The 27,085-nt window shown below is 42.3% G+C and overlaps 1 protein-coding gene across 8 annotated transcripts in view; it reads left to right on the top strand.

The window, feature by feature from the left end:
• TBC1D32 (TBC1 domain family member 32) overlaps window positions 1-27,085 on the top strand; it is a 210,858-nt gene that overhangs the window by 82,234 nt on the left and 101,539 nt on the right. For all 8 annotated transcript variants that reach the window (XR_012902654.2, XM_014577943.4, XM_075924062.2 and 5 more), the window contains 7 exons: window positions 156-243; window positions 4,611-4,729; window positions 5,088-5,204; window positions 10,837-10,925; window positions 18,663-18,785; window positions 22,626-22,734; window positions 23,862-23,955. Coding sequence is in view for 7 of the 8 variants with exons in the window: in XM_014577943.4 (XP_014433429.3) it covers window positions 156-243; window positions 4,611-4,729; window positions 5,088-5,204; window positions 10,837-10,925; window positions 18,663-18,785; window positions 22,626-22,734; window positions 23,862-23,955 (739 nt within the window). In the remaining variant the exon portion in view is untranslated. The remainder of the gene's footprint in view (window positions 1-155; window positions 244-4,610; window positions 4,730-5,087; window positions 5,205-10,836; window positions 10,926-18,662; window positions 18,786-22,625; window positions 22,735-23,861; window positions 23,956-27,085) is intronic.

Here is a 27,085-nt window from a genome sequence, read left to right as displayed (position 1 = left end):
GTTGTAATGTGATCCTGACAGGTCTAGATACATTTGTTTACAGAATTTAGTTTTGCAGGGAGCAAGTAAAAATACATAAAGAGAACATTTGAGACTATGAACATCTTGGTGGTATGCTCCAAACTTCTTTTATCTGTTACATTTATTATGAATAGGTGAGTGGATGTGAAAGGTTTGGTTATGGAGTGATGGTTACACAAATGGCAGCAACATCTCCAGGGGCAGTAGCTCTGCAGCATTCAGGTAATTTTAAATGTGAACATTATCTTAGGTACGGATATATTGTACTATCATGAGCTGAAATAAAATAATTCTAAATAAGATAAAATCAGATGTGATTAAGATAGATATGAAATATTAGCAATGACTACTTTGGTGCCTGCTGATTTTTTTGTGCCTGGAAAGTTATTTTTTTAAACACTTTTTCTTAAGTGCAGTCACATACTTTATGCATTTAAGTTTTTGCAGTTGGAGGAATATGATCTTGTATACTCTGAGGAAGCTAAGATAGCATATTAAAAGAATGTTCCTCTTTTAACTTTTTTTTTTCAAAGAAATTTACCTATCCTTTCAACGAAATGCATGAATACATTAATGAATGTTACAAAATGAACCAGTCATAAAAATCACAAACCTTTCTTACTCATCAACAAATCATAATAAATACCAACTTCTTTAACTGATGCACCATTTTCATGACCCACTCACTTCCCAAAAGTATGGGAAAATGGATAGGTCTAAACATCAAAAGATACTACAGATTGCATCTCCCTAAACCAAGACTCTCTTGTCCGACAACATCTGTGATCTAGCAGGACCATGGATGTTGCTGAACAAGAGAGTCCCAGGATGTGAGGGCCAGCATCTGAAAGTCCCGGGCAAGGCCAGGCTGATGGAAGTGGGGCTGGGCATCAGCAATCCAGCTGGGGCTGATGGCGGTACTATGGCTGTGGTAGCAGGTCAGAGTCAGCCCGACAACCCAGTTGGGGCTGAGGCAGCCCATGTGTGCTAACCTGGCAGTGGGATTGTGCTGCGGCAACCTGATGGGAGCTGCATGTAGGCCCAGCTCTGGGGACAGAGACGTGGCAGCCTGGCCATGGCAGCCCCACAGGGGAAGCCTGTTTGGCGCTGGGGCAGTGGAGCTGGGGCTTCAGGAACCCATCTGGGGCTGGGCCAGGTTGTGCATGCTGGTCTGCCAGTGGGGTTGTGCTGCAGCAGCCCGATCGGGGCTGTGCACCAGCCCGACAGTAGGGACAGAGCCGCGGCAGCCTGGTTGGCAGTAAGAACACCAGCTACTGTGAGTAACATCCCTAACTGTGCACCAACACTGTTTGGAACAGTATTAAATAGTATTATAACAAATGACAGCTTTAGAATGTTAACCCTAATCCTTTAGTTAAAAAAAAATCACTTTTCTCACTTTTGGAGAGCTTGGAGTGGAGAATGCCTATGTTGCTGAATGTGACAGATTTTGTCCATCTCAGCACAGAAGTCTTTCATGTTAATATCTGAACATTTCCCACGTATCAGTGTCTTGTGAAGGTCTGTACAATTTTTTAAGATTATTTTCCTGTCCACCCGTAGCTTACCAAGGGCATACAAAAATTCTCAGGTCTTTTTCATTTCTCCAAACATTTCTTCTATTGAAACACTAGAAGTGTCGGTGAATAATCAGAAAATCTCCCTCTTGAATGCTTCTGAGTTTCCTTTCACCTACTCTCTGCCTTCATAACAAACACATCTCTCGTTCTGATGAATATATATCTGTATGAAAACAGGAACACCTAATTTTCTGCCATTTACTTGATCTCTGTATTCCATAATGAAATCAAGGCAATTTCTCATTAAAGCAATAAGTTGTTGTGATGGACCACAATGTCAGTTGATACCCTTGCTTATAACATTGTATAATATTGCCAACCCACAAATGAAAACAAACATTTGAAATCAGTGATCTGGTTTGCCAAGCTTTGCACTTTGTGTCAGATTCTGGCTTTGACTTTATTTGAATGCCCCAGTTCCATTAGAACATAGCAAATCTCAGCCACTTGGTACATTACTGGTCTTAGGCTGTCAGTGTGGCTCTCCTTGTGAATGTTATATAGTAGCTTCATGGTCAATTTTGTAACATTGTCTGTGAGGATCTGTTATCTAATAGTTGATTCTGAAAACAAGATGCAGTACTCCAAAGAAAGATCTTGAATCTAAAGAAGATGCTGCCTCGTCTGCCACAATCAGGTTGAAGGAATGGCAGCTATAAGCCATGAAGAAAACTTTTGGATACAATACAAGTATTCTTTCCTGGATGTCACTGTTTCGTCCCTTCATTTTTATGCCATTGTTGTAGTCTTGTCCACAGCAATCCTGAAGTTTTATGTATGTTTAGAATGTTAATAAACTGTTCTGTTGGCATTTTCCAGTAGAATCATCACAAAATGAAACGGGATATAATTTTCCTTTATTTTGGTACAGCTATGTACCTTGTTGTCAACAGATGACATATTTTCACTGTGACTAATGTCGAGAGTGCAGTCCATTATTGTGGTGTAGTATTTTGGTTTGCTGAACCACATCAATATGTTACCATACTGAGGACATTACCATTCTGTTCAGTGAACAACTTATACTATGAGCCCTAGAAAGCCAAATTATTCTTTTCAAGAAAGAGGGTAATTGAGATCAGATGCTGGAACATATCCCTCCAGTGCTGGGTTTCTACATTAGCAGTGCTGGGTTTCTACATATCCCTCCAGTGCTGGTTTTTCACAGTCATGTATTTATTTTGCTTAAGACTTGACCCTTCTCCATCTAGGATAGGCCATAAAATGTCTGGGTGAGTTTTCATGTTGCTTCATGATATCAGCTAAATTATACCAGTAATTACACTCAAAAAGTGCAAGCAATGATTTTGCATTCTTGTAAATTTTTTTTTGTTTTGCAACAGAAACAGAACATTTGGTCAGTTAGAGTACACTAGCCAATACCAATGCTGATTCAGTATCGCCATTCTCAAGCACTCTTTTGCAGTGTAACTTTGAGAAGTGTTACTTCTGCTCATTTATTGAAAACATCACACTCTTGTCCAAAATTCTGTGATCAATATCAGCAGAAGTTAGGATTACTGGCTTTAAAACAGGATCTGATGTATTGATTTGCAATGTGCATTTTTTCTCATTTCATCATACAAGGCTGATTCTTCTTCATCTTTTCTCTCCTTTTCATGTAAACTAGATTTTTTTTATCATCACTCTCCTTTATCCCTCTAGGAAAACAGAATGATTCCCCATCATTTTTCTCACATTTCCATTTCTTACCTTCAGGTAAATCTGCTAATTCCTTAGTAAGAAGACTTCCATCATTTAAACTTCACTTCTCAATTTCTTTTGCATTGGGACCATTGCTATTGCTTGAAGTCTGGTCAGTGTTGTTCTGTTCAAGATATTTTTCCATCAAATTCATCCATTGCTGCTTACCAGATTGCAGTTGCACTTTTCACTTCCAATACTGTCTTGAAGACTTCTTTGGGAACATCTTTTATTTTCTGTGGGGGAAAAAGTCAGTATTAGGAAAAGGAAAGCCTATGTTCTGCAGTCTTGGGACATTATCAAACATTATGTGTTAAGCGTTGCAAAAGTAATAACAGTATTCATTTTATATTGTTGCATAAGTAGGGGTTTGATAGGTATTTCTGGCATCTCATTAAATACGTTGTTTATTAATCACTTCTTACATTCTTCAGTTCTTAAAACACAAGTGTACTTTTATAAAGACACAATAAAACAAGATTTGCAATATCACAACGGGACTCTCATTTAATCTTATAATTAATTTACTGATTGGTGATACTTCACTCCTTATATACCCACAAGGGCACGGCTTACAACATTCTAGGGAGTTCAAGGAAAATATAGCTCTCAGAATGTCTGGAAGATTCCATAAGATTCTACAAATGCCCAAAATATTCTAGGCAGTTTGTGAAAAATGAATCCATGTATGGAATACTTAAGACATTTTATTCCAAACATTCAGTTTTCCCTTTTGTTGCTAACAACAAAAACAGCTCCCTGAGCCTAGTGCCACCAAAGCTGGATCACCTGCCCCTAAAACTGACCCTGCACATTGTAGTAGATTGGCATTGGCAGCTGTACAAAAAACCCTATTCTTTCTCTTTATGTAAATCTAATTTACTTTATTATACAAGTGCAAGGAGGTTGTTTCCATACAATTTATCTTAAATCCTGTTTCTAGATCAGTGGTATTGCATAACTTACGGTTCCCAAATTGTGGTCTGTAAACGCTAACTTGTGACAAAATACTGGGCCCTCTTTGTTTCTAGTTTACTTACTCATATCAGAACAAACAAAAATGCAAAAATATATTCTCTACATTAACGTTACTTTTCCTTGTAAAAAGTTGCTGTAGTGGTGACAATAATATTATTCAATCATCAGTGTGAAGAAAGGTGGATCATATTATTATGGATAGAATGAGGATAGTCACTGAGGTAATCTGTTCTTAAGATTTGTTCTACCTAGTATGGAATTTTCAGTTTTATTTTACTTGTTTTTTTTTTAAGCATTTTTGTGACTAAATCAGGTATTAAATTTTAGGGTTTATAAAAGCACTTATAACTGAATTATGGGCTGTTCTGGAGTGTGGAAGAGATGAACTTAGAGTAACTCATCCCAGTTCTACTCCAGTAGATCCTATTGACCGAAGCTGTCAGAAGGTGAGAAATTATCTTATTTTGTTCAATTTGTTACTACTGTATATACATAGACAGGTAGTTTCATTAATGTCCTAAATGAGGCATTTTATCAACATTGTTTCATGGAAGAATTCTCAACTCTTACTGGGCCATTCGCTTTGTCAGTGCGACAGCCCATCAGTTCACAAAGTCTTTGTGCATGGGAATGACCCTTATGCTCGCATAGATGTGTCTCCTGTTTTAACTTCACACTGCCCAGTAGGGTGAGGCCGAGACATGGGCCTTACTTCTTTATATTGTTTTAATTAAGGGCCAGTTAAATGCTATTAAATGTTTATATACAAAGGTTCACAGGATCAATCTTTTTTTTGTTTTTAAGTCTTTTCTAGTGCTGGTAAATTTGCTATCCTATCCTGCTATTTATGAGCTGATAGGTAATCAGAAGTTACTAAATAAACCAGAATATTCTCTCCGTGAAGTTCCTACAAATGTTATTGTAAGTACTTGTTTTCTTCGCCTTTTTTTTTTTCAAAATACTACAGAGTGGTTACACATTTTGACTGAACAAGTAGTAGATTAATAATTAAAGGCATGCTCTATTTTCTGTTCAGTGATAGAGTTTTGGTTTTGCATTTTTTATTATGTACAGCATGAGGGCAGCATATGCACAGAGTACATTGGATAATATGAAATCTTTACCTAATTTTGAAGGTCTTACTTTCTCTCCTCACTTACATTACAAATCTGTTCTCAGGAACAAGAGAAATATATATGAACATTTCTAAGTTTGTGTATGTGCACATGAGCATATGTATGCAAATATCTATATCATACATACACAGGGCTTGACAAATAATACAATCTACTCGCCTGTGGCGAGTAGATTGTAACCCGGAAGAGCCGGATTCAGGAGATCTGCGCATGCGCAGAACGATCTGCACATGTGCAGATCGCCGGACAGCACGGCTGGCAAGCGGGGCTCTCCGCGGTTCCGTGAGCCCTGTGCATACATATACATAATCTACTATAAGTTTGAGAGAGTTTGTCTGTTTAAGAACGCCTCCTAAATGGTAATATATGGAATACATCTTCCTCTTATAAATTAAAGCAAGGTAAGGTTTTGGTTGTGCCAGGAAAATGGGATGGGCCTGGAATGGGATTGCTTCTCAGAAAAACATAGAGAGAAGAGACAGAATCATCAGGCAGGTGAAAGGGGCTGTCTGGGTATGCATTCCTCCCCCCATCTAAGACTGCCCCAGCTTTGAGCCTTCTGGCCCCCAGGCTATTAGGAGGGGCTTGGTGGGCTGAAGCTCCTCTTTCCTCCCACTGATTCATATAGGCAGGGCTCACCAAGCAATGGTGAGGCCCGCTCGCCAGCTGCGCAGTTTCGCGCTGTTCTGCCTTCTGCACATACGCAGATCGCTCTGCACCGGCTCTTCCGTTTGTAATCTACTTGCCACGGGCGAATAGATTACATTATCTGTCGAGCCTTGCATATAGGGACTCTGCTGGCTGTTCCCATTTATCAGGGAATGAGGGGAAAGTAAAGAGTTTGCTGCATTCCTCCCTCTGGCTTGAGAGTGCAGGAGGCAGATGAACCTGGACTTGTCCCAGCCAGGGGACATGTACTTCTGCACTGGCTGTGCTTGCTAGAACTTCAGTGGCCATGGAGAGGTGTTTCTCATCAGGTCCCAAGCTGCTGTGATGAGGCTGGGATAGTCCTCTCTCCCTGAGGCATCCTGTATATTGAACCCCTCATCTCTAGCTCCACCCCAGAGCAATGGTTTAAATGAAGCATATATATTTTCATTTTATTTTCCAAAAAGCACACCCATTGTAGTGACAAATATGTAATGTAACAAAAAATTAGAGTTGTTGAAGTCTGTAAACCATCAACATAAATATGGCTATATTTACACTACCAAGTTTTGTAAAAAATATTTTGTTATTTTTATGGTGTAGATTTTTAGTTGTGCATGAAAATCATGTAGAAGGAAATATTTTAAAAAGAGAAAATAATTTTTGAAATTGTCATGTTTGGAAGTTACTCTTTAAAATCTTCTAACACTATTTAGATAATTAATGAGGCAGTATGGTGGTATTTTTTGTTTTCAATAGTTAATTGTATTCAGAGTAAAAATTAAATGTTTTGTGAGGCATAGGAGTGGAGTAGTCATTTGTTGATAGCGGTGTAAACAAGTGATGTAATATGAAGAAAGCAAAATCATATTTGAATGTCTGTGGATTAGGGATGTAGATGAATAGTAGAGTATGATTAACTGATAAGCCTAGGCTTATCAGTTAATCTTCTCAACTACTCGCATTCCTCCCCTCCCTTGCTGTCTCTGTATCAGAGGCAACAAAGGTTGAAGAAGCAGGAGCCGGTGCTGGGGGAAGCCAGCTCCATGGTCCTGCTTGCCAACCCCCACGCTGCTGCCTTTATAAGTGGGGATAGGAGAGATTGCTGTGAAGTAACTTCTGTCTGCAGCAAGCATGGACCCAAGCAGCAGCCCATCTGTGTGGGTGTCCGAGCTCCCCATGGACAGAGGCTGTAACAGAGGCAGCAGTGTGGGGTGGCAGGCAGCCAGTCTGCGAGGGGAGCTGGTTTTTAAATTGGCTCCCGCCTGGCGCCCCTTCTGCCTCTGATACAGAGGCAGCAGAGCGTGATGGCATGGGGCTCTGAGGGAGTGGAGGTGGAGCACACTGGCTGCTGGCCCCACCTTTGGGGACTATAGAATAGTCAATTAAATGAAAGAATTCATGCGGTTACTCGACTAGTCTATAACCTGCTAATCTAACACACTTACTATGGATCAGGTGAAACTTAAGTAGTGATTTCCTAGTTTTATAAATCTGGGTTGGTGGAATATAGTCTGGAGCAGTGTTTCTTAACCAGTGGTACAAGTACCCTTAGGGGTACTCGAGAGAAGTCTGGGGGGTACATCAACACAACTGAAATTTGGAGAAAACTGAATTTTTGTTTTAAGTTTTATAACTCTATTATTTTTATACTTTTTACACCCAAAAATTCCATTGCCCACCCGGCTCTGGTTAAGTTGTTTAATGGTGGAAAAAAAAATTGTGTGTCTGAAAACTATAGGTACTGTGGGTACGTATTTTTTTTTTTTAAAAAGGGATACTTTATTAAAAAAAGGTTGAGAAATACTGGTCTGGAGCACCTTTAACTTATTTTTTAATAAACCTTTTTCTCTGGAGGAATTTCCTAGACTTGTAAAGACATATTATTTCAGTGTTGATAGTTGCTCACATGGATAGTAGTAAAAATTCATAAATATTCTCCAAATTATGCTCTCTCCACTCGTATATGCCCATGTTTCTCCACAACCTAGAATCTTCTTTTGGCCCCTGTACGACTTCACATCTTTTCCATTTCCTTCAAATTATTATTCCCTCATAATACCCATCCATAGCTTAGATGTCTGCCTGTCACTCTTTAGAACCCTTGTATCTCTCTGCAGTGCTCCATCCTTGACTCCTTGCTAAAACATAGAGAGGGCAGAAGAGGCAGTTGTTGTCTGGCTATATCAAAAAAAAAAAAACCCCAAGATATATTTGATATGGGTTTAATCAGGCTGTAATTTTATTATTATATGTCTGAGACTAGCCAGCATATAGAAGTATACAATGAGGCAACCACATGTTTATTTTATAATTACTGATAGGGTTTTTACCAGCTCCCCCTCTTTTTCCATCCAACCCTCTAGCAAATTTGTTTGCCAGACCTTCCCATACCTGGGGGGTGGGGCGGAGAGTTGGTGATGGTGGGGGGAGGCTCCCATCAATTGCTCCTCTTTTCCATCCAAGTCCCTCCAGCAAATGTACTGTTGGGATCTTACCATACTCAGTGTGTCCAGGGGAGGATATTGCCAGCTCTCTCTCTTAGGCTTCTCTGACAAATCTGTTGCTGGGACCTTAAAATTCACCTTATAGGAGGGTGAAGGTGGGCCATAAGAATGGAAAGTTGGCTCACTTCTGTACTATTCACATGAGTCTCCAATTACCCCCTTTGTTCCTTTTATGCACACCTCTCTTTAAGTCCTTTTCCAAGCCATTTATCTAGCCACTATATAGCTTTTCTCTGGAGTACCTGCACTGGACATCTGCCACAAGGAGGCAACAGGCAATTAGCTTGGCTGCCTCCCCCTGACCAAACCCAATCAGGTTCCCAGAAATCTCTTGGCTAATATAATCAAGGACAGTAAAACAGATGATTTTCAAAGTTTTATAGGTGAACCCATCCTTTATGAATAATTTGGTGTCTTGGGATCCCCAAATTGCTGAATCTTTTATGACCACAAGGGATTTGGTCGCTCCCCTCTCAGAATTTGTCAAGCCTTTTCCACCCAAGTGGCTCTCCATGGCTCCTAGTCATGGGCTCAGCGGAGGCAGCCCCTAGCCTGGGATCAGTGGAGGCAGCATTTCAAAGGGGCAGCGCTGCACAGCTGAGCCCGTGGCTCCCCAGCTGACCCCGGGTTCTGGGGAAATGCCGCTCTGAACCCGGGGTTAGCTGGGGACAACCGAGCTGACCCCCAGCTCCATGGGGCTTAGGCATTTTAAAGGGGCAGCACCATTTTAAAGGGGCAGCTCCACTGCCGGCTTCCCCTTGGCTTTGCAAAGCTGCGGGGGGGCTCGGGCAGCGAGGCAGCCCAGGCGCGCCTGGACTGCTCCGCTGCCGGCTTCCCCGCAGCTTTGCAAAGCCAAGGGGGGGGGGCTCGGGCAGCGAGGCAGCCGAGGCGCGCCTGGACTGCTCCACTGCCGGCTTCCCCTTGGCTTTGCAAAGCTGCGGGGGGGCTCGGGCAGCGAGGCAGCCCAGGCGCGCCTGGACTGCTCCGCTGCCGGCTTCCCCGCGGCTTTGCAAAGCCAAGGGGGGGGCTCGGGCAGCGGGGCACCCCAGGCGCGCCCAGGCTGTCCCGCTGCCGGCTTCCCCGAGGCTTTGCAAAGCCACGGGGGAAGCCAGCAGCGGGACAGCCCAGACGCCCGGCGGCTGTCCCGCTGCCGGCGTCCTCAGAGGCTTTGCTCCCCATCTCCCTGGTCTGCTGGTCTCCAGCAGACCAGGGAGACGGGGAGCAAAGCCACGGGGGACCCAGGCGGTGGGACCGTGGTGCGTCTCGGTCCGCCGCCCGTGTCTTCCTGGTCTGCTGGGGTGGGGGGGGGGCGCAGCTAGTACGCCCCCCCCCCCCCAGCAGACTAGGCTTTTCTCCGGACGCCTGTGGCAGAGCAGCTGGGGTGCTGCCGGTTGGTCCCGCAGCGCCGCTCTGGGCGCTACTGGTCCAACCCAGCAGCACCCCAGCTGCTCTGGTCCTGATTCAGCCGCTGCTGGTCAGTTTCAGCAGCGGCTGAATCAGGACGCCTGGGGCAGAGCAGATGGGGTGCTGCTGGGTTGGTCCAGGAGTGCCGAGGAGCGGAGCTACTGGAGCAACCCAGCAGCACCCCAGCTGCTCTGCCCCAGGCGTCCTGATTTAGCCGCTGCTGAAATTGACCAGCGCTGACTACAGGAAGCCCGAGGCAGAGTTGCTCTGCCCCGGGCTTCCTGGAATCAGCTGCTGATCAGTTTCAGCAGCAGCTGACTTGGGGACGCTTGGGGTTCTTAAGTTGATTCTGTATGTAAGTCAGAACTGGCGGTCAGTTTCAGCAGCGGCTGAATCTGGATGCCAGTTCCAACTTACATACAGATTCAACTTAAGAACAAACCTACAGTCCCTATCTTGTATGTAACCCGGGGACTGCCTGTACATATTATTTTAATGCCTGAAATTTTGTCACATTAGCTAGATACTAAATAAAATGAAAAGAACGGTACATATTTCAAAAACACTAAAAAACACTTTACCATTTTACTCCTATATTCACATACAATAGTAATTTAAAATTTTTAATATTTCACTATCGTGACACATTTAACTGAGTTATGTGTTTCTGGCTTTTTATATTGGCCTTGTTCTGCACCATTGACTTCAATGGGAGCAAAAACATTAAATATAAAAGCTTTGTTACAAAATTTAGGGTTTTTTTTAAACATTTTGAATAAATAATAATGCTGTGTTTTCCAACTATTTTTAATATAAGAAGATGAGTGAGAATTTTATATTGATATCTTCTTTTTGCAGGATGTAATTGACAGACTTATAATTTTGAATTCAGAAGCTAAAATTCACTCTTTATTCAATTATGAACAATCTCACATCTTTGGTCTGAGGTAAGCTCCACTGTGTTCAAAATGACTTAATACAGTAAAGCAATTTTCTGTTGTTCCGATATACTTGTATTATTGCTTCTTATTGTGCGTGAAAGTGAAATTCAGTTAGTTTTTTTAAAACATGCAGAGTTTGAATGAAAAATATAATATACAAAATTACAAAGTCAGCAAAGCCAATATTTAGTTAATATCCCTATATCTGATGCATTAAAAGCTGTTGCATTTAGTTAATTAGCATGGATGGTTAAAAAGCAAATGTAGTATATCCATCATGACTTGTGAAACAAACTTCCTGCTTAAATACTGAAATAAGTTGAGACTTTTACATTACCATGTGCAGCTTTCTATGTCTGATTTTTCTACAGTGAATGCATTTCTGAAGTTCATTCTGTTTTAATTATATTACCAGTTTCTGCAATACTCCCTGTGCTAAAAAATCAGGTACCACTTGAATCAAAAATATCTCTAGAACTTGAATGTACTTTTAAATGTGTCTACTGAATGTGCCGCTCATAAATATAGTATCTGTGTGATTTCCAAGTATGTAAAAATAGATCTATCTATCTATCTATCTATCTATCTATCTATCTATCTATCTATCTATCTATCTATCTATCTATCTATCTATCTATCTATCTATCCTAGCCTGAAGAATAAATAGCTTGATTAGTTGATATATTTGTGTGCATAAGCTAAAGGGTATCCCTACTAAGATGTGATCCCTACTGTGAAAAAAAAATCTGTTTGGGTAGAATAATTGTCCCAGTGGTTTATAAAGTTCAAAGTTAGTTTTCTATAACCTTGCTTATACCAAAATATCACAGTAAATTGATTTGTATTGTACATGAAAATAGAAGTCAATTATGTACTGCTGATTACATCAGATAATCTAGGTAATACTTTTCATATTTCAGGACAAGTAGGAGATGTACTGAGATATGAGAAGTATAGTCTTGTACCATGACATTGGGAGTCAGATTTTCATAAAATAGGATTTGAAAAGCTAGTTTTTACTTAGGCACACACTGTGAAATCCCAGCACCACTGAAGACAATGGCCAAATTCTCTTTGATTTTAGTTGAGCCAAGCTTAGTTGGGCAGGCTTTTCTGAAAAGGAATTATATGTTTTATCTGCATGTTTATATTGCAGTTTTTAAGACTCTGTCAACACGGCAAAAAAAAAAGGGGGTCCTCACTGAATCATAAATATCATGAACGCCAATGCATGTTTTATACACAAAAGTAAAACTTTCAGCTAATCTGTTTGAGTGTGTAGATATCTGATTCCTTGACTTGTTTTAGATTGACAGTTACACAAGAACAGAGATTCCAACCTGATTCTGAATGCTTTTAAAAATGTGTTTAACAAGCTTGTATGTTATGCACATGGGTAACACACTAATGACATTTAAAACCATTTTACAAACACTTCTTTCAGTAGATTAGATGGGTTTGAAACTTTACGGAAGAATTTAAAGCATAAATGAAAATTTCGCATTGGATTATGAAAATGACAGAAAGTAGGTGGAAACTTCTGAGAGTTGGGAAGTTGTCTAGTTCTTCTTTTAGAGATGTCCTTGTGGGTGCTCCATATTAGGTCGGTGCTCTGCCCACTGAGCCTTAGATCAGAGATTTCAGAGCAGTGTGCCTGGGGCTGCACATGCATGCATCTGGAGCTGCACACTCTTAGGTGGCAGACATCCCGCATGCGCAGTCCACCCTCCCTCCCCCTGTCCTCAATTCCTTCTATACTGCTTCTGGCTACAGATGGACATCAGAAGTGCTCCTTAATTCCCTAGTTTCTTTGCATCTACATACTTATCTCCATTCAAAACCAAGTTTTCTCTCCCCAGTTTACTATTGTTGTTAGTTAGCTTAGAAGAAAACTAGACTAGTATAAATTTTTCTCCCAGTTTACCCCTTCCTGCAGTTATTGACTGGTTTCAACATCATGCCTGGCACACCAGGTTTTAAACGCTGCTCCTCATGTAAAGTGCCTAACCCATATCGGATGGGCATTCACAAAGCATCCGCTGCCTTGGAGAGCAGCAGATGTCTCAAAAATGCCCTCATTATGCAAAGTTGAAATTGCGGGCATGAAAAGACAGAGACCTCCATCTCAAGCTATTTTTATGTGAGAATTTTCTCAGACCAGCTTCTGACCTGGGCCAACAGCTGAGGAACATAAACATAACCAAAAAGCCCACCAAAAAGAAAACCTCCTCTACCTCATGGGGCTATAGTACCGAAACAGCTGTTTCCCTCCTGGCCGGTGCCAAGAACGATGGCTGCATCGCATCTCAGTACGTATAACATTCTAGGCATCTTGGGAGCCACCAGTGCAGCTAACAAACAGACATGTGCTAAACCATACTCTGAGATGTCAGGCTTCAAGTTGCCTGCCTCATCAGCTGTAGCAGCATCCAGCACGGATATAATCTCACCAGCGCTGCATAAGAGCGCGGTGTCGACCATATCAACAAGTGCCTCTGCCTCCACCACAGAGACGTCTAACGTGGTGGCTGGTCTACTCGGCACCAAGGCATGATTCAATGCCTCAGTAGTGTCTTTGCCTCCCTTTACGGCACTGACGACACCAGCTGTGCACTACACTCAGCATAGAGACTTGTTAGTCTCATCTATTTTTAACTCACCATTTTTAGATCCTGATTATTTTCCTGCTATGTTAACATCACAGAGATCACTTTGCCAGGGAAGATTTTCATCCGAATCTGAAGATGAATTTTCTAGGTTTTTTTCCCCAGGCAGTTTTCCTTACACAGATGAGACTATTTACTCTTCCAGATCTCAGCAAGAAATTGGGAATATGCTTTCATATTATGGCAATGCTTGGGTACCCCCACCGATGCCATACCTTCACTGGCAATACTGGGACAAATGGCAATATTATCAAAGGCACCAACATGGCTGGAAACGACACAGAGTGAAATATTCCTCTTCTTTAACAACTGGCAACGTATATCCTCTGACAGATGGGTCCTTCAGATAATTGAGAGAGGCTATCTTATCCCCTTTGTGTCTCTATTCCTTTCCCACCCTCCTTCCCGGTCCCTCTTTAGGGACCACTCTCATGAGATTCTACTTCAACAAGAGGAAGAGCACCTTTTGCACATTGGGTGCAATTGAATCAATCCTCACACAATTTAAGTTCAAAGGGTACTGCTCCCATTACTTCCTGACGGAAAAAAGATTGGGAGGATGGAGACCCATATTAGACCTTCAGCCCTTCAATAAATTCATTCAGAAACAAAAAATCAAGATGGTAACACTTTCCACTGTATTATCGGTGTTGGAACAGGACAATTGATTCTCGTCCCTTGACTTGCAAGATGCCTATTTTCACATTGCCATCTACCCTGCTCATAGATGTTTTCTTCGTTTCAGTGTAGATTCGCAACATTACAAATACAGGATGCTTCCATTCGGACTCTCAACAGCCCTGAGGGTCTTTTCAGAGGTTCTGGCAGTTGTCATAGCATATCTGAGAAAACAAAGCGTTATTATATTTCCTTACCTGGACAACTGCCTCCTCAAGGCACGCTCACACGACAATTCCTGCTTTTCACTGTCAATCACAAGACACCTATTCCGACAACTCAGCCTGCAAGTGAATGAAACCAAATCAACTACACAAAAGATAGAATTTATAGGAGCATGACTCAGCAAGGGCTACCACATCCCTCCCTATGGACTGTTTCCAAAAAATTGTGTCCTCGGTAAACACCTTACTATCCAGCCCCTGTGCAATGGCACTCAAATGCCTTTAGCTGTTCATGGCAGCATGCCATTTCATTGACAACAATGCTCGCCTTCACATGAGATGCTTACAGGGCTGGCTCGGACAGGTTTACAGACCCAATGTCCACCCACTATCCAAATCCCTAGTCCTCCCAATGATAGTAAAGAAATCCTTACACTGGTGGTTAAGTCCACAGAACCTTTGTTCCAGCGTCCTCTTCCACCCACCAGAACCGTCCATCTCCATGCTGACAGATGTGTCTCGTATAGGATGGAGCGCCAACCTATGACATCACACATGCCAGAGTCTGTGGTCCAGCAGCGACAAGAACCTATGTATAAACATCCTGGAACTCCAAGCACTCAGGAATGCATGCACCAAATTCCTCCTGTTCATCGCCAACAGTCATGTCAGACTGTAAATAGACAATGTCGTAACGATGTTTTAAATAAATTGTCAGGGCGGAGCCTGGTCTCGAGCACTTTGCACAGAGGCCATAGCACTTTAGAACTGGTACCTGAAATACAACATAAATATTACTGCAGTGCACCTTCTGGACACCCTGAACACAATGACAGACACACTCAGCAGAGCCCTCCTGACCAAACTCAAGTGGCAAATGAATCCGCACATATTGCCAGGCATCTTCCAATAGTGGGGTTACCCCATCACAGATCTGTTTGACACACCCATAAGAGACATTTGCGCAACTGCTTACACGGTCCTCCAACCACATGTTTGCAAAGGACTATGACCTTTCACGGGGATTTCTCTCCAACCTGAAACAAGCTAAGGCAGTTCTTTCTACTGCTTTTCTGCCAGATCCAAAGTCTCTACCTCTCTTACCAGAAATAGCTTTGTAGTCATCTAATGTAGAGCACCCGTGGGGACATCTCTCCATCGAAGAGGAGGTTGTTCATCTCGATAGTAACTGATGTTCTTCAAGATGAATGTCCCCGTTGGTGTTCCCTCTCTTCTACTTCGGGATTCTGGCCTTCTCATGCCATCATTTGGGATAGAGTAAGAACTGAGGAACGGGGAGAGCTCATGCATGCGCAGTGCTGGTAACCTAAGAGTGCACAGCTGCAGACGTGTGTATGCGCAGCCCCACTTTGGGGATTGTTACTCTCTCCTGCCAACCAGAGACCAGTTAGGACTGCTGTTCTCCTGGTAGATTTTCCTGTATTGGAAATCTCAGTTATATATGTTGATGGTAGCTGGTGAATACTACCATCCATTCTGAATCAAAATCTGGCATTTGTATAATAACTGAAGTGTTCTTTTTCTATCTTGGTTATTTTAAACACATGAAATATTTTACTCCAGCTTTGCTGCTGCTTTTCTGCTTTAGAGAAGTGCTAAGAATGAAACTATGATCTTGCAGATAGGCATCAGTTAATAGAAAATAAATGGAAATACAATTAAAATAAGATGTATACTGAGTAGATCTGAGTTAAAATCATCATTTTGGTTCTGTATTTCTTTGTTATAATCACTTGGATATGCAAGTATTAAATTATCATGAATATAGCTCTTGAATGTTTTCTGTTTTCAATAGAAACATACTGAGAACACTGACTAACAAGTACAAATGTCAGATAATATGTATTCCCTAGTTTACAGTTAATATTTTGTGAATGCAAAATGAAAAGCTAATCAGATGTAAATCATGATGTATTTTATTTCTGCAATAAAAGAGAATGGAAGTAGCAGCAAGAATGTTAGTGATATATTGTTTTTCCATAAATAGGGCAATTTTTCCACTTTTTCATGTGATGTTTTAGAAGTGGTCTCCAACCCTTTTAACTACGAGATCACGTTTTCAATTTAAGTGCAATGTAAGATCTACCTCAAACCCAAATACCTTTGCCCTCCTTGAAATGAGAGTGAAGGACAGTGTGTGTTTGTGAGAATGACAGACACGCTCAGGCTATGTCTAGACTGCAGGCTTCTTTCAGACATACCCCCAGCCTGTGTCTAGACTGCATCCCTTTTTCGTAAATCCCCCCCCCCCCCGCTTCATTAGCATAAAAATGGCTGCTGCTTTTTTCTGGCTTGAGCTTTGCCGGAAAAAAGCGCCAGTCTAGATGCAGATCTTTCGTAAAATAAAGCCTTTTCCGAAAGATCCCTTATCCCTCTTAAAATGAGGGATTTTATCCAGCAAAGCTCTGAGCTGGAAAAAAGCGGCAGCCATTTTTATGTTAATGAAGCGGGGGGGATTTAAATCCCCGCTTCATTTGCAATTGTGATATGTCTAATTTGCATCCCTTTTACGAAAAAGGGATGCAGTCTAGACACAACCCCAGTGTGTGAGAGTGACAGAGATTTTTATTGCTAAGCTCCCTCCATCCCCTTTTCTCTGTGTGGAGATAGGGTACACAAGTGGGGGGAGGAGGGACACCCTGACATCAGTGCACCCTGCACAGCAAGCAGGAGTCTCCCGGAGGGCAGCTGCAAGGCAGAAAGTAGAAGCAGCAGGATAGTGTGTGGAGGGGCAACTGAAGTGCCAGCACTTGATTGCTTCTCAGCCAAATCAGTCAGGATCACCTGTCAGAGGCTCCAAGATCTACCGGTAGATCCCGATCCACTCGTTGGTGACCAGTGTGTTACAGTAACCTCATTTCTAGGCAAAAATATAGAAAACATTACAATTTCTTGATGATACCTCAGATTGTGCATCAGATAATGTCAAGCTAGAAAGACAACATTAACATTATTAACTTTGCCCGATGATGTACAAGAAAATTGTGCTTGGCTTGCTGCTATGTGTTCTGGAGGTTATTACTTTTACCTTCCAAAATGTTCTGATATAAAAAAATGGATTCATTGTTTTAATTGCATGCAGAATCTTTTGTTGTCTTTGATCTTTGCATAAAATTTGACTGAACAGTACGTACAGTAAAAAAATATAAATTGGGATTTTTATCTTGAATCTTTTTCAATGGAACTTAATTAGCCGTTACTTCACTAGCTTAGACAGTGTTGACACTTCAGTACATTGATTGTCTTATTAATTCCACATCATCTTTGTTTTGGTGAGGTACAGTCAGCAGACCAAGCTGACCAGCATATGTTTGTTAATGTTTTTTCCAGTTTAATATAAATTTTAAATCTGTAGGGAGCTAGTATCTAGTAAGGATGTTAAATATCGATTAATTTACTAGTCAAGAAGTCGATAGAATTTCCACTGACTACTCAACTAGTCAACAGGCACTTCTGCATTTCAAAATTAGAACTCTGCATGCAGCTCAGAGCCCACGGGAAGCTCCACGTGGGCTCTTCCACTTTGAAATGCACAAGAGCCCAGGGGACTTCCGTCTGGCACTAGGCTGCATGCGGCGTGCCAGCTTTGAAATGTACAAGAGTCCCCAAAAGGGGCTCTTGCGCATTTCAAAGCACCAGTGCTCACATGAGCTCCATGCGGCACTGCCGCTTTGAAACACTGTGGCAGCGTTTCAAATGGGCAGCACAGCATGGAGCCCAGAGTCAGCTCCGCGTGGCACTGCCGCTTTGAAACGCTGCGGCGGTGTACCCCAGGCTCCGTGCGGCACTGCCACTTTGAAGTATTCCCTCTTTCTCCCCCTTTGCTGCCTCTATCTGATAGAGGCAGCAAGGGCGGGAGGGAAGCGATCAGTCAACTCAACTATCTGATAAGCATTTACTCATTGGATAGTGACTAGTCCTTAACATCCTTAGTGACTAGTGATATGACCCTGAGAAAACAGACTAATTATTAAAGGGGTATAATGGGATGCTTTGTCTCCTAGTTATTTCTAGATTTTTAAAAACATAGATGCTGTAACAGTTTTTATAGCGGGAGTACTGAAAGCCATTATGCAAAATTGTAAATCTAACACGTATATTTTAAATCATTTTTTTAAACTTTGAAATCTTATATGCTTATCCTGGTCTGCCTTAGTCTGTATTTATAGATTCCTAAATCATGCTGTAATTTCAATGTTTGTGTCCTTATACAGGCTGTTAAGTGTGCTGTGCTGTGATCTAGATACACTTATACTTTTGGAGTCTCAATATAAAGTATCACAAGTGCTTCTAAATGCCCAGAAGGAGAACATTGTAGAAACTTCTGAAGGACCTGGGTAAGAAATTATCAGTATAAATATGATGTTATTTAAACTCAGTCCAGCAAATACTTATATATTTAAATAGCTTTACTCATACAAATATTTCAGCTGATACCAATTAGATGCCTAATATATGTGAAATTACTTATATTCATGTTTGCCAGATTGATCTTTAATAATAAAAAATACAAAATTAACAATCTGAAAAAGGAAATATGTTGGCTCTAGTTTATTTAATGTACAACAATCTTAAAGTCTACTTGTAATAATAATTGGTGCAGCATTTTCAGATAGAAATGTGATTTTCAAGTTATTTTATTAAGGACATTACATACACCTTGAATTTCCCTCTTTGTAACGTTAGCCATTCTCCCTTCTCTTATGACTTCTAATTGTTAATTATCAAAGTACAATTATCTTGTGTGAATAGACCACATTCTTCTTAAAGAGAGGCTTACTGTGCAGCCTCACACAGCATAAAGTGATGAAACACTGCAAAAATTAGAAGTTATTTCTCAGTAAGTTGCACATTAAGAACTTGTCACAGTGTTTACAAATCTGATGAGTATAGAACTGAGGCTCTGGTTAGTCTCCTGTCTAGATCCTTTACTGGTGCATACCACTTGAGGCAGGGTTTGTTATCTGTGTAAATAATGGCCACACACTGTACTTATTGCAGATTTCATCTGTGAAAAGTCTTTTTTTTCTTTCTAAAACAATTTTATTTTGGGCTAGATTGTGACTTTGGGCAAAACTTTGGACAAGGGATGGCATGTAAACTCTGAATCACTATGCCCTCCAAGCTTTTCTTTGTTCCTGGAGTTGTAATTTTCTTCAGATCTAAATAAGCAACAAATTTTAGAACCCCTCTTTGGGGTTAGGTGCTCTAGCCACTGAGTTGGCAAGTATAACTAAGGGACCCCCAAATTCTTCATCCCAACTCACTTGCTGGCTTTTCATCTGCATCAGGTAGGAAGTAGGCATGCAGAGTCCACTTATTCTTACATTCCCAAGTTCTCAGGTTTCTTTAATCATCTTAGGCACAGGTGGGCAACAGTTTTTGATGGAAGCTACTCCAAAAAATTGGTAAATGGTAAAGAGCCACACTCCTCCATGATATTAATGAAGGGGGTGCAGGGTCTGGGATGAAGGTTGGGTGTAGAAGGGAATTTGGTGTAAGGGATTGGGATGCAGGAGGAGAAGCAAGGTCCAGCAAGGGATACAGGCATGAAAGCAAGAGAGGATTCTGATTTGAAGGAAGTGCATAGGAGGGGGTACAGGATCTGTGAGGGGGTTCTGACCTAGTGGAGGAGGGTCTGCAGGAGTTTGGGCTGTGACCTAGGGCAGGAGATTAGGGTGTAGGGTCTAGGAAGGGGGTTGAGTTTTGGAAAGGAGTCTGACCTGGAGGAGGAGTGTATGAGGGGGATGCAGGTTGTAGGAGAGGGTCGTGACATGGGGTAGGGATGCGGGGGTTTGAGTTGTGACCTGACGCAGGGAATTAGGTGCAGGGTCTGGGAGGAGGTATGGGTGAAGGAGCAGGAATTAAGAGATTTTGGGTTGTGACCTTGGACAATGGTACAGGAGGCAGGGATCAGAGGAAAGGAGAAGGTGGGATGACTAGTACATACTGTGTCTGGGAGGCCCTTACCTAAGCTGCTCTTGGCCAGAAGCTCAGCAGATCCCTCAAACAGTCTTCCTGCCTTCTGCATTCCCACACGCCACTCAAAGCAGCCAGCTACAGGGACCAGAAGCTTCTCTGAGTGCCATTAGCTCCAGGTGTGTGGGTGGGGGGAGGGGAAGGGGAGTACTTTGTGCACTATCTCTGCCGCAAACATGTCCCAGGAAGCTGTGAGATTGTGCTGGGGCAGGAGGCAGTTCACAATGCCTCTTTCCACCCCTCAATCCCAGCTTATGGCACTCAGAGAAGTACATGGCTCCCACAGCCAGCCACTTTGAGCAGTGTGTGGTGTCAGGAATGGCAGGGAGCCTGCTCAGCAGTCCCACTGAGCCAGGTGCCAGATCTGGCATCCTGTCAGACCGGATCTGGCCCGCAAGCCGTATTTTGCCCATTCCTGATCTAAGGAATGTGAGAATTGTTCTTAGTACCCAAATAGTAGCTGAAAACCCATGCTGTGGCATGGGTGTAATTCATAAAGTCAAAATGGCTTTGCTACTCAAGTTTCTGGTGTGAAGAGTGTAGAGTGTGTTGTTTCATAGGCTTCTGTTTATTTGTGTTGGTGATGAAAGAGAGTTGCATACATTGCAGTGTAGGTCTGTGTGCATTTGAGGATACAGGCAGTCCCTGAGTTACGCGGACCCGACTTATGTCGGATCCGCAGTTACGAACGGGGCTTTTCTCGCCCCGGAGGACTGGAGCGGCGGGACGCCCAGATGCACTGCAGTCCCGCCGCCCCCATCCTCCGGGGCGAGTAAAGCTGCTCCGCGTCTCCCTGGTCTGCTGGGGGGGGAGCCCCCCCCCCAGCAGATCAGGGAGACGCGGAGCAAAGCCACGGAGCACGCCCGCAGCGGAGCAAAAGCCGTGATGGAGACGGAGCAAAGCCGTGGAGGACGCGGGCGGTCCCGCCACCCGCGTCTCCCTGGTCTGCTGGGGGGGGGGAGTGCACCTAGTGCCCCTCCCCCCAGCAGACCAGGCTTTTCTTGCCTACGCCTGGGGTAGAGCAGCTGGGGCGCTGCCGGGTTGGTCCCGCAGCGCCGCTCCTCGGCGCTACTGTACCAACCCGGCAGCACCCCAGCTGCTCTGCCCCAGGCGTCCTGATTCAGCCGCTGCTGGTCAGTTTCAGCAGTGGCTGAATCAGGACGCCTGGGGCAGAGCAGCTGGGGTGCTGCTGGGTTGCTCCAGTAGCGCCGAGGAGCGGCGCTACTGGAGCAACTCAGCAGCACCCCAGCTGCTCTGCCCCAGGCGTCCCCAAGTCAGCCGCTGCTGAAACTGACCAGGGGCTGACTACAGGAAGCCCGAGGCAGAGTTGCTCTTCCCCGGGCCTCCTGGAATCAGCTGCTGATCAGTTTCAGCAGCAGCTGACTTGGGGACGCCTGGGTTTCTTAAGTTGAATCCGTATGTAAGTCAGAACTGGCATCCAGATTCAGCCGCTGTTGAAACTGATCAGTTTCAGCAGCGGCTGATGCCAGTTCCGACTTACATACAGATTCAACTTAAGAACAAACCTACAGTCCCTATCTTGTACGTAACCCGGGGACTGCCTGTATTACATGTGCTGGATGTGTTGTTTTGTCTCTGGAGGGCTATGCTGGGAAATTTGTGTTCGTTTGTGTGGGTTGCAAGTGAGGGGTGTATGTTGTCAAGAGGATTTGGGATTATTGTGTGTGCTGGTTTTGTTGTTGTGTGGGTGTGTTACATATGGCAGTTGTGACAGATAATTCACCGTCTGCTTAGTCTCCTACAGCCAATGAAATTCTTGCATGCAAATTAGCTTTAAGGTGGCGATTGATCTAATTACCCCTGATAATTCAATGATTTAAGATGCTTGGCATGAAATAGATGGCTGCTTTGAAGTCACATAGATATAATTCATAAAGTCAAAATGTCTGTGAACTTAGACACAATCTACAGATCCCAGTGATGACTAAACCTGGTGTGATGTTCTCAACCAAAAGAAGTCTCAGCCATGCTTGTTGCTGTTGATTCAAGCTTACTTCACAGCCTTTCGAGTCTTAGAGTGACAATCCTGGAATCTATTTTATAGAGTTTTCTTTACACAAATATATATTCCTAGTCACAATCTAGTTCTTTGATTATATAGTGCCCCTAGAATTACTAGCATTCCTGAATATTTTCTGAGAGATAGATTCCATTTGTTCGGTTGTTTTTTTTTTCAGAAATTTTATAATTGATGGACTATCGGTAGAGAGAAACCATGTTCTTGTTAGGATAAATCTTTTGGGAGGACCAATGGAACGGATTTTGCCTCAAAGAGTACTAAATAAGGTTAGAAGGAAAAGTTTTAGTTGTTTTTGTGTTGGTTCTAGTACTTATGTTTTCTTACTGCTAATTCACAATATAAATGTTATTTAGTATCAAGAGACAATTGCCTGCATATAAAGAGTGTTAACGCTTTCCATTGTAGAAAAAGAGATTTGCATCACAAAGATGGTGGGGTGGTATTAAGTGCTGAGGTAATGTCATGTTCATGTAAAGTTTTTTTTTTAATATAAATCTGTTTCTTTAACTGTGGAAATGATTTTTTTAAAGATCTTTAATGGATTTGTATCTGTAATGTCTTCTTTTTATTAGATGGTTTTACCTACAGGAATAGTTTGGTAGGGGAATGAGAGTATGTTCCCCACAAACTGCACGCCATGGGTAGGTATGGAATTTGCCCTGCTAGTGTGACCCCACTGGCCTGGATGGAACTGCCATGTCAAATATATGCCTGTTTACATTTCATCGGCACTATCAAATACCTGTAGCTCTCATCAGTATTGTCACAGTGCAGTGTTTATTAAGTAGGTTCTTTGGTTAAGTGCTATGATTTTCTACTGATTGTCATTCTTGTAAGGAGAAGATGGAAATTACTGTCAGCACAGAAAAGGCAACTAGATCAATAAAATAAATTGGAAATACAGTATTTCTTTTAAAAGCTACAATTTCCCTTTCAGTGAACAAAATAGTAAAATCAAAGTTCTTAACAATAGTTACCAGAGCAAGTTGGTAAAATCTTCTGGCTCAAATACTTACTGAATTACATATTTGTTATTTTAATTGTAGAAAATCATATTGGTAAATTGTAGTGTCAATAATTTTGGCAAATCTGTTGCAGATTAAATATACAATAAGCAAGCTTCACTATGTGCATATATAGTGTTGAGAGGCAGAATTGAACCTGGGACCTCTGGAGCTTAGTGTATGAGCCTTGCTTTACTGCTTGTAAACAGCTTGTAACAGGCTGGTGCTCTGTTAAAGTCATAGAGCAAACTCATTCTTTCTCTCTATAAGTGGTCTGAGGGCTACATGGGACAATGAACAATACCCAGTAAGAGAGTGTATTACATATGAGTTGTGTAAACTGCTATTAATTTATCTTCTAATATGAGTTTATGGTTTTTTTTTTCTAGGGCACTGATCCATATCCCTGGCCAATGTTTTCATCGTACCCCTTGCCAAGGTGCTATCTTTCAGAAGCTACTAGGAAAACTGATGTTAGACAAGGTACTACATATATTAACGTTTCAGATGCCAAATAAACATGCAGTTTATTTTCATTCTTTTCTCAGAATGAAATCTTATGAATAATCTGGAATTTATATTATTGGAACCATTTGTGGCCAAATGAGTTAATTTATTTTTAATTGTGTGGCTTTGTATACCAGCAATTCTGAAGAACTCTGTTTAGAATTTATTTCTTATTCAAACTTCAAGATTAACCTTGTGATTAATTTTAGGTGGTGATACATGGGACATATATACATAATCTTGTCTGGCAGCTGGGGTAAAACAATATATTTTAGCTACAGGATTTCTTGTGTATTGTGTTCTTGATTTGTGTCTGTTTGCAGAGCCTACTGGTATATGAAATAGAGTTTATAGCAGTTGATTCCTTCATTGAAAATCAGTGTGGAATGTATGTTAAGTGAGTACAGGTTGGATCTCTGTGGTCCAGCACTCTTGGGACTTGGCTGGTACTGAATAAGGAAATTTGCTGGACCAGGGGAGGTCCCCTGTCACTGGCCTTCTGGGTATCCGCCGACTGCTTCTCGCCCCAGCAACACCCACTGCCTTCACCCAGCTGTGCTGCCAGCCCTAGTTGGACCCCTCAGCCCTGGGACTCCCAGGTATGCCACCTGAGTCCCCTGCCACAGGGCTCCTAGCCACTCCATGGAGCTTCCTGCACTGCCTAAGCCCCTGCCGTGCTCCTGACTGCATCACCTGAGCCCCTGCTGCAGGACTCCTTATGCCACCAGAACCCCCTGCCTCAGGGCTCCCCCTTGCTACATGGGACTCCCCAGATCGCCTGAGCCCATGTCATGCACCTGGCTGCACCACCAGTGTCTTGTACAGAGCTGCTCCCTGTAGCGATGTTCTACCAGCAGAACCCTAAGTTCTCCCTAAGTAGCGCATTGCTACAGAGAGCAGCTCTATACAAATCACTGGAGCTCCCCACACCACCTGTGCCCCTTGTGCTGCTGGACTCCCTGCACTGCCCAAGCCCCATCCACAGGACTCCTGCCAGTCCACAGATGTTGCCGGACTAGAGAGTCCCAATTTAGGGAGTCATAACCTGTAGTCCGTTGTGGGTTTAAAGTATATACAGAAATCATTTTAAGATTTTATAGTATACTAGAACTTGGTGAAAAATTTATAATGAATAATTCCTTATGTGGAATTTGCCTGTTTGGTTATCTGTGAGCTGTTTGCAATATCCTCAGATGTATTAATGATGAGAAAATATTGGTAATTTTTTTTCAGCAAATAGTTCTTGATTGGTCATTCATGAATATTCAACTTGGTGAGAATGCTCAGAATTTAGACTAAGCAAACTAATTTCATAACTTACATAGTGTAAGTTCTTCTTTGAGTAGTGTCCCTGGGGTGCTCCATTGTAGGTGTCAGGCTGCCCTGGTGCCGCAGGTCGGAATTTTCCATGGTAGCTGGTAGAGCTGTGCATGTGCACATGCACGTTCATGAGACACCTCGTTCTGTTTTCGCCTTGTGCTTCACGTGTGGCCTGACCCCCCTTCAGTTCGTTCATTGCTGCCCTCGGCTGTAGATGGACCTCATATCTCTCATCAGAGATTACCTCAGGATCATTAGTATCGGTGCCTGCCACAGTGCTAGCACCGACGAAGTCACGTGAGCTGGATCAGTCTTCCATCGTGCCTGCACCATCAGCACTGAGTAAACCTCTTGTGCTAAGACCCATTCCAAGTCGAACTGAACACCGCCCAGAGCTGATAGCCCAGAACCAACTTTCTCACCGACACCAACACCAACTTTATCACCCTCATCAGCACGGCATTCAGTGGCACTGATAGAGCGTTTTCCTCGAGCTCAGTGCTCATGGTCCCAACATGCTTTTGTGCATGCTGAGGTGTTACCCAGAAACTCAGTAATGATTAAATTTAAAACTAGGATCTGGTTGGAGTTTGTTCCTGACACCAGAAGAGCAGGGGTCCCAACACTGTATCTGTCACCAGTGGATAATTGCCCAATGAAAACACAACTCAGGTATCTTTAACAAATCTATTAAAAGAATTTGGAACAGTACACAGCATATAACTATACAAAACAACAGTAAAAACCCCAGTACACCAGTTAGAAATCCAACACCCCTCAAAATAGAAGAAAAGAAGATAGGAAAGTTCCCCTAACAAACAGGTAAGTTGAATATTACGGTATCGGATGGAAGAAGAGCTGTGACCTAGGACCTGTAACTGATTAGCAAGCACTCTGCTGCCCAGGAGGAACACTAGATGATCCCTCAATGTCACTCAGGGCTACCCACGGACTCCTTTGGATCATAGAAGGCTTTCACCAGGGCCAGCTCTAGGTTTTTTGCTGCCCCAAGCAAAAAAATTTTTGGCCGCTCTCACCCCCCCCTTTTTTTGTTGGCTTTTACACACATTTGCACTTTGCGATGGTTTTTTTATTGTTTTGTTTTTTTGACTGTTTAAAATTTTTAAAAAAAGAAAAGAGAAAATTTGTAGTTAGTGAAATAAAACAATTTAATATTAACAAAAATCACAATTACAAACATTACTGGTAATGTTAAAAGAATGCGTAATGCTCTAGCAGTGTTTGGAGTGAAAAAATCATTTCTTGCTATGAATTCTAATACTTTTAGAGACGTTTTAGGACTTACTACGTCAGATAAAACTATTAATTCATCATACAATTCTACTCCATCAGTGTCAGCAGCGTTATCACTACTGAGCACTAAATGTAGGTCCTGACAGTGCTTCATGAGGACTTTAAAAAACTGATATTTAATATTTCCAATATCGTATAATTCAAAAATTTCACAAAGACCATGTAACTGATCAAATCTGTCTTCAATGGAAGTTATAGCTACATCCAAAATACAATAGAAACACTCACCTTTAAACCTTTCTTTTGGATCAAGAATAGGATCATCATGAGCCTCATAACATGACTGTCTTGGTTTTTTTTGAGGACTAATTGTTGAGGTGCAAACGTCGGTTCAAAATCAAGATCTTCTGCTATTATTGTTGGTTCTTTGACAGTTTCTTCAAATTCTTCATCGGAACGGTATTTTTAAAAATATTCCAGCATTTTATTCAAAATCGTCTTTGCTTCAGATATGTCTATTAGACATATCCGA

The sequence above is a fragment of the Pelodiscus sinensis genome, chromosome 3 (genome assembly GCF_052426305.1).
Source record: "Pelodiscus sinensis isolate ZL-2025 chromosome 3, ASM5242630v1, whole genome shotgun sequence".
Taxonomy (NCBI): domain Eukaryota; kingdom Metazoa; phylum Chordata; order Testudines; family Trionychidae; genus Pelodiscus; species Pelodiscus sinensis.
The sequence above is the reverse complement of the archived record's forward strand: the minus strand, read 5'-3'. Positions and strand labels throughout refer to the sequence as shown.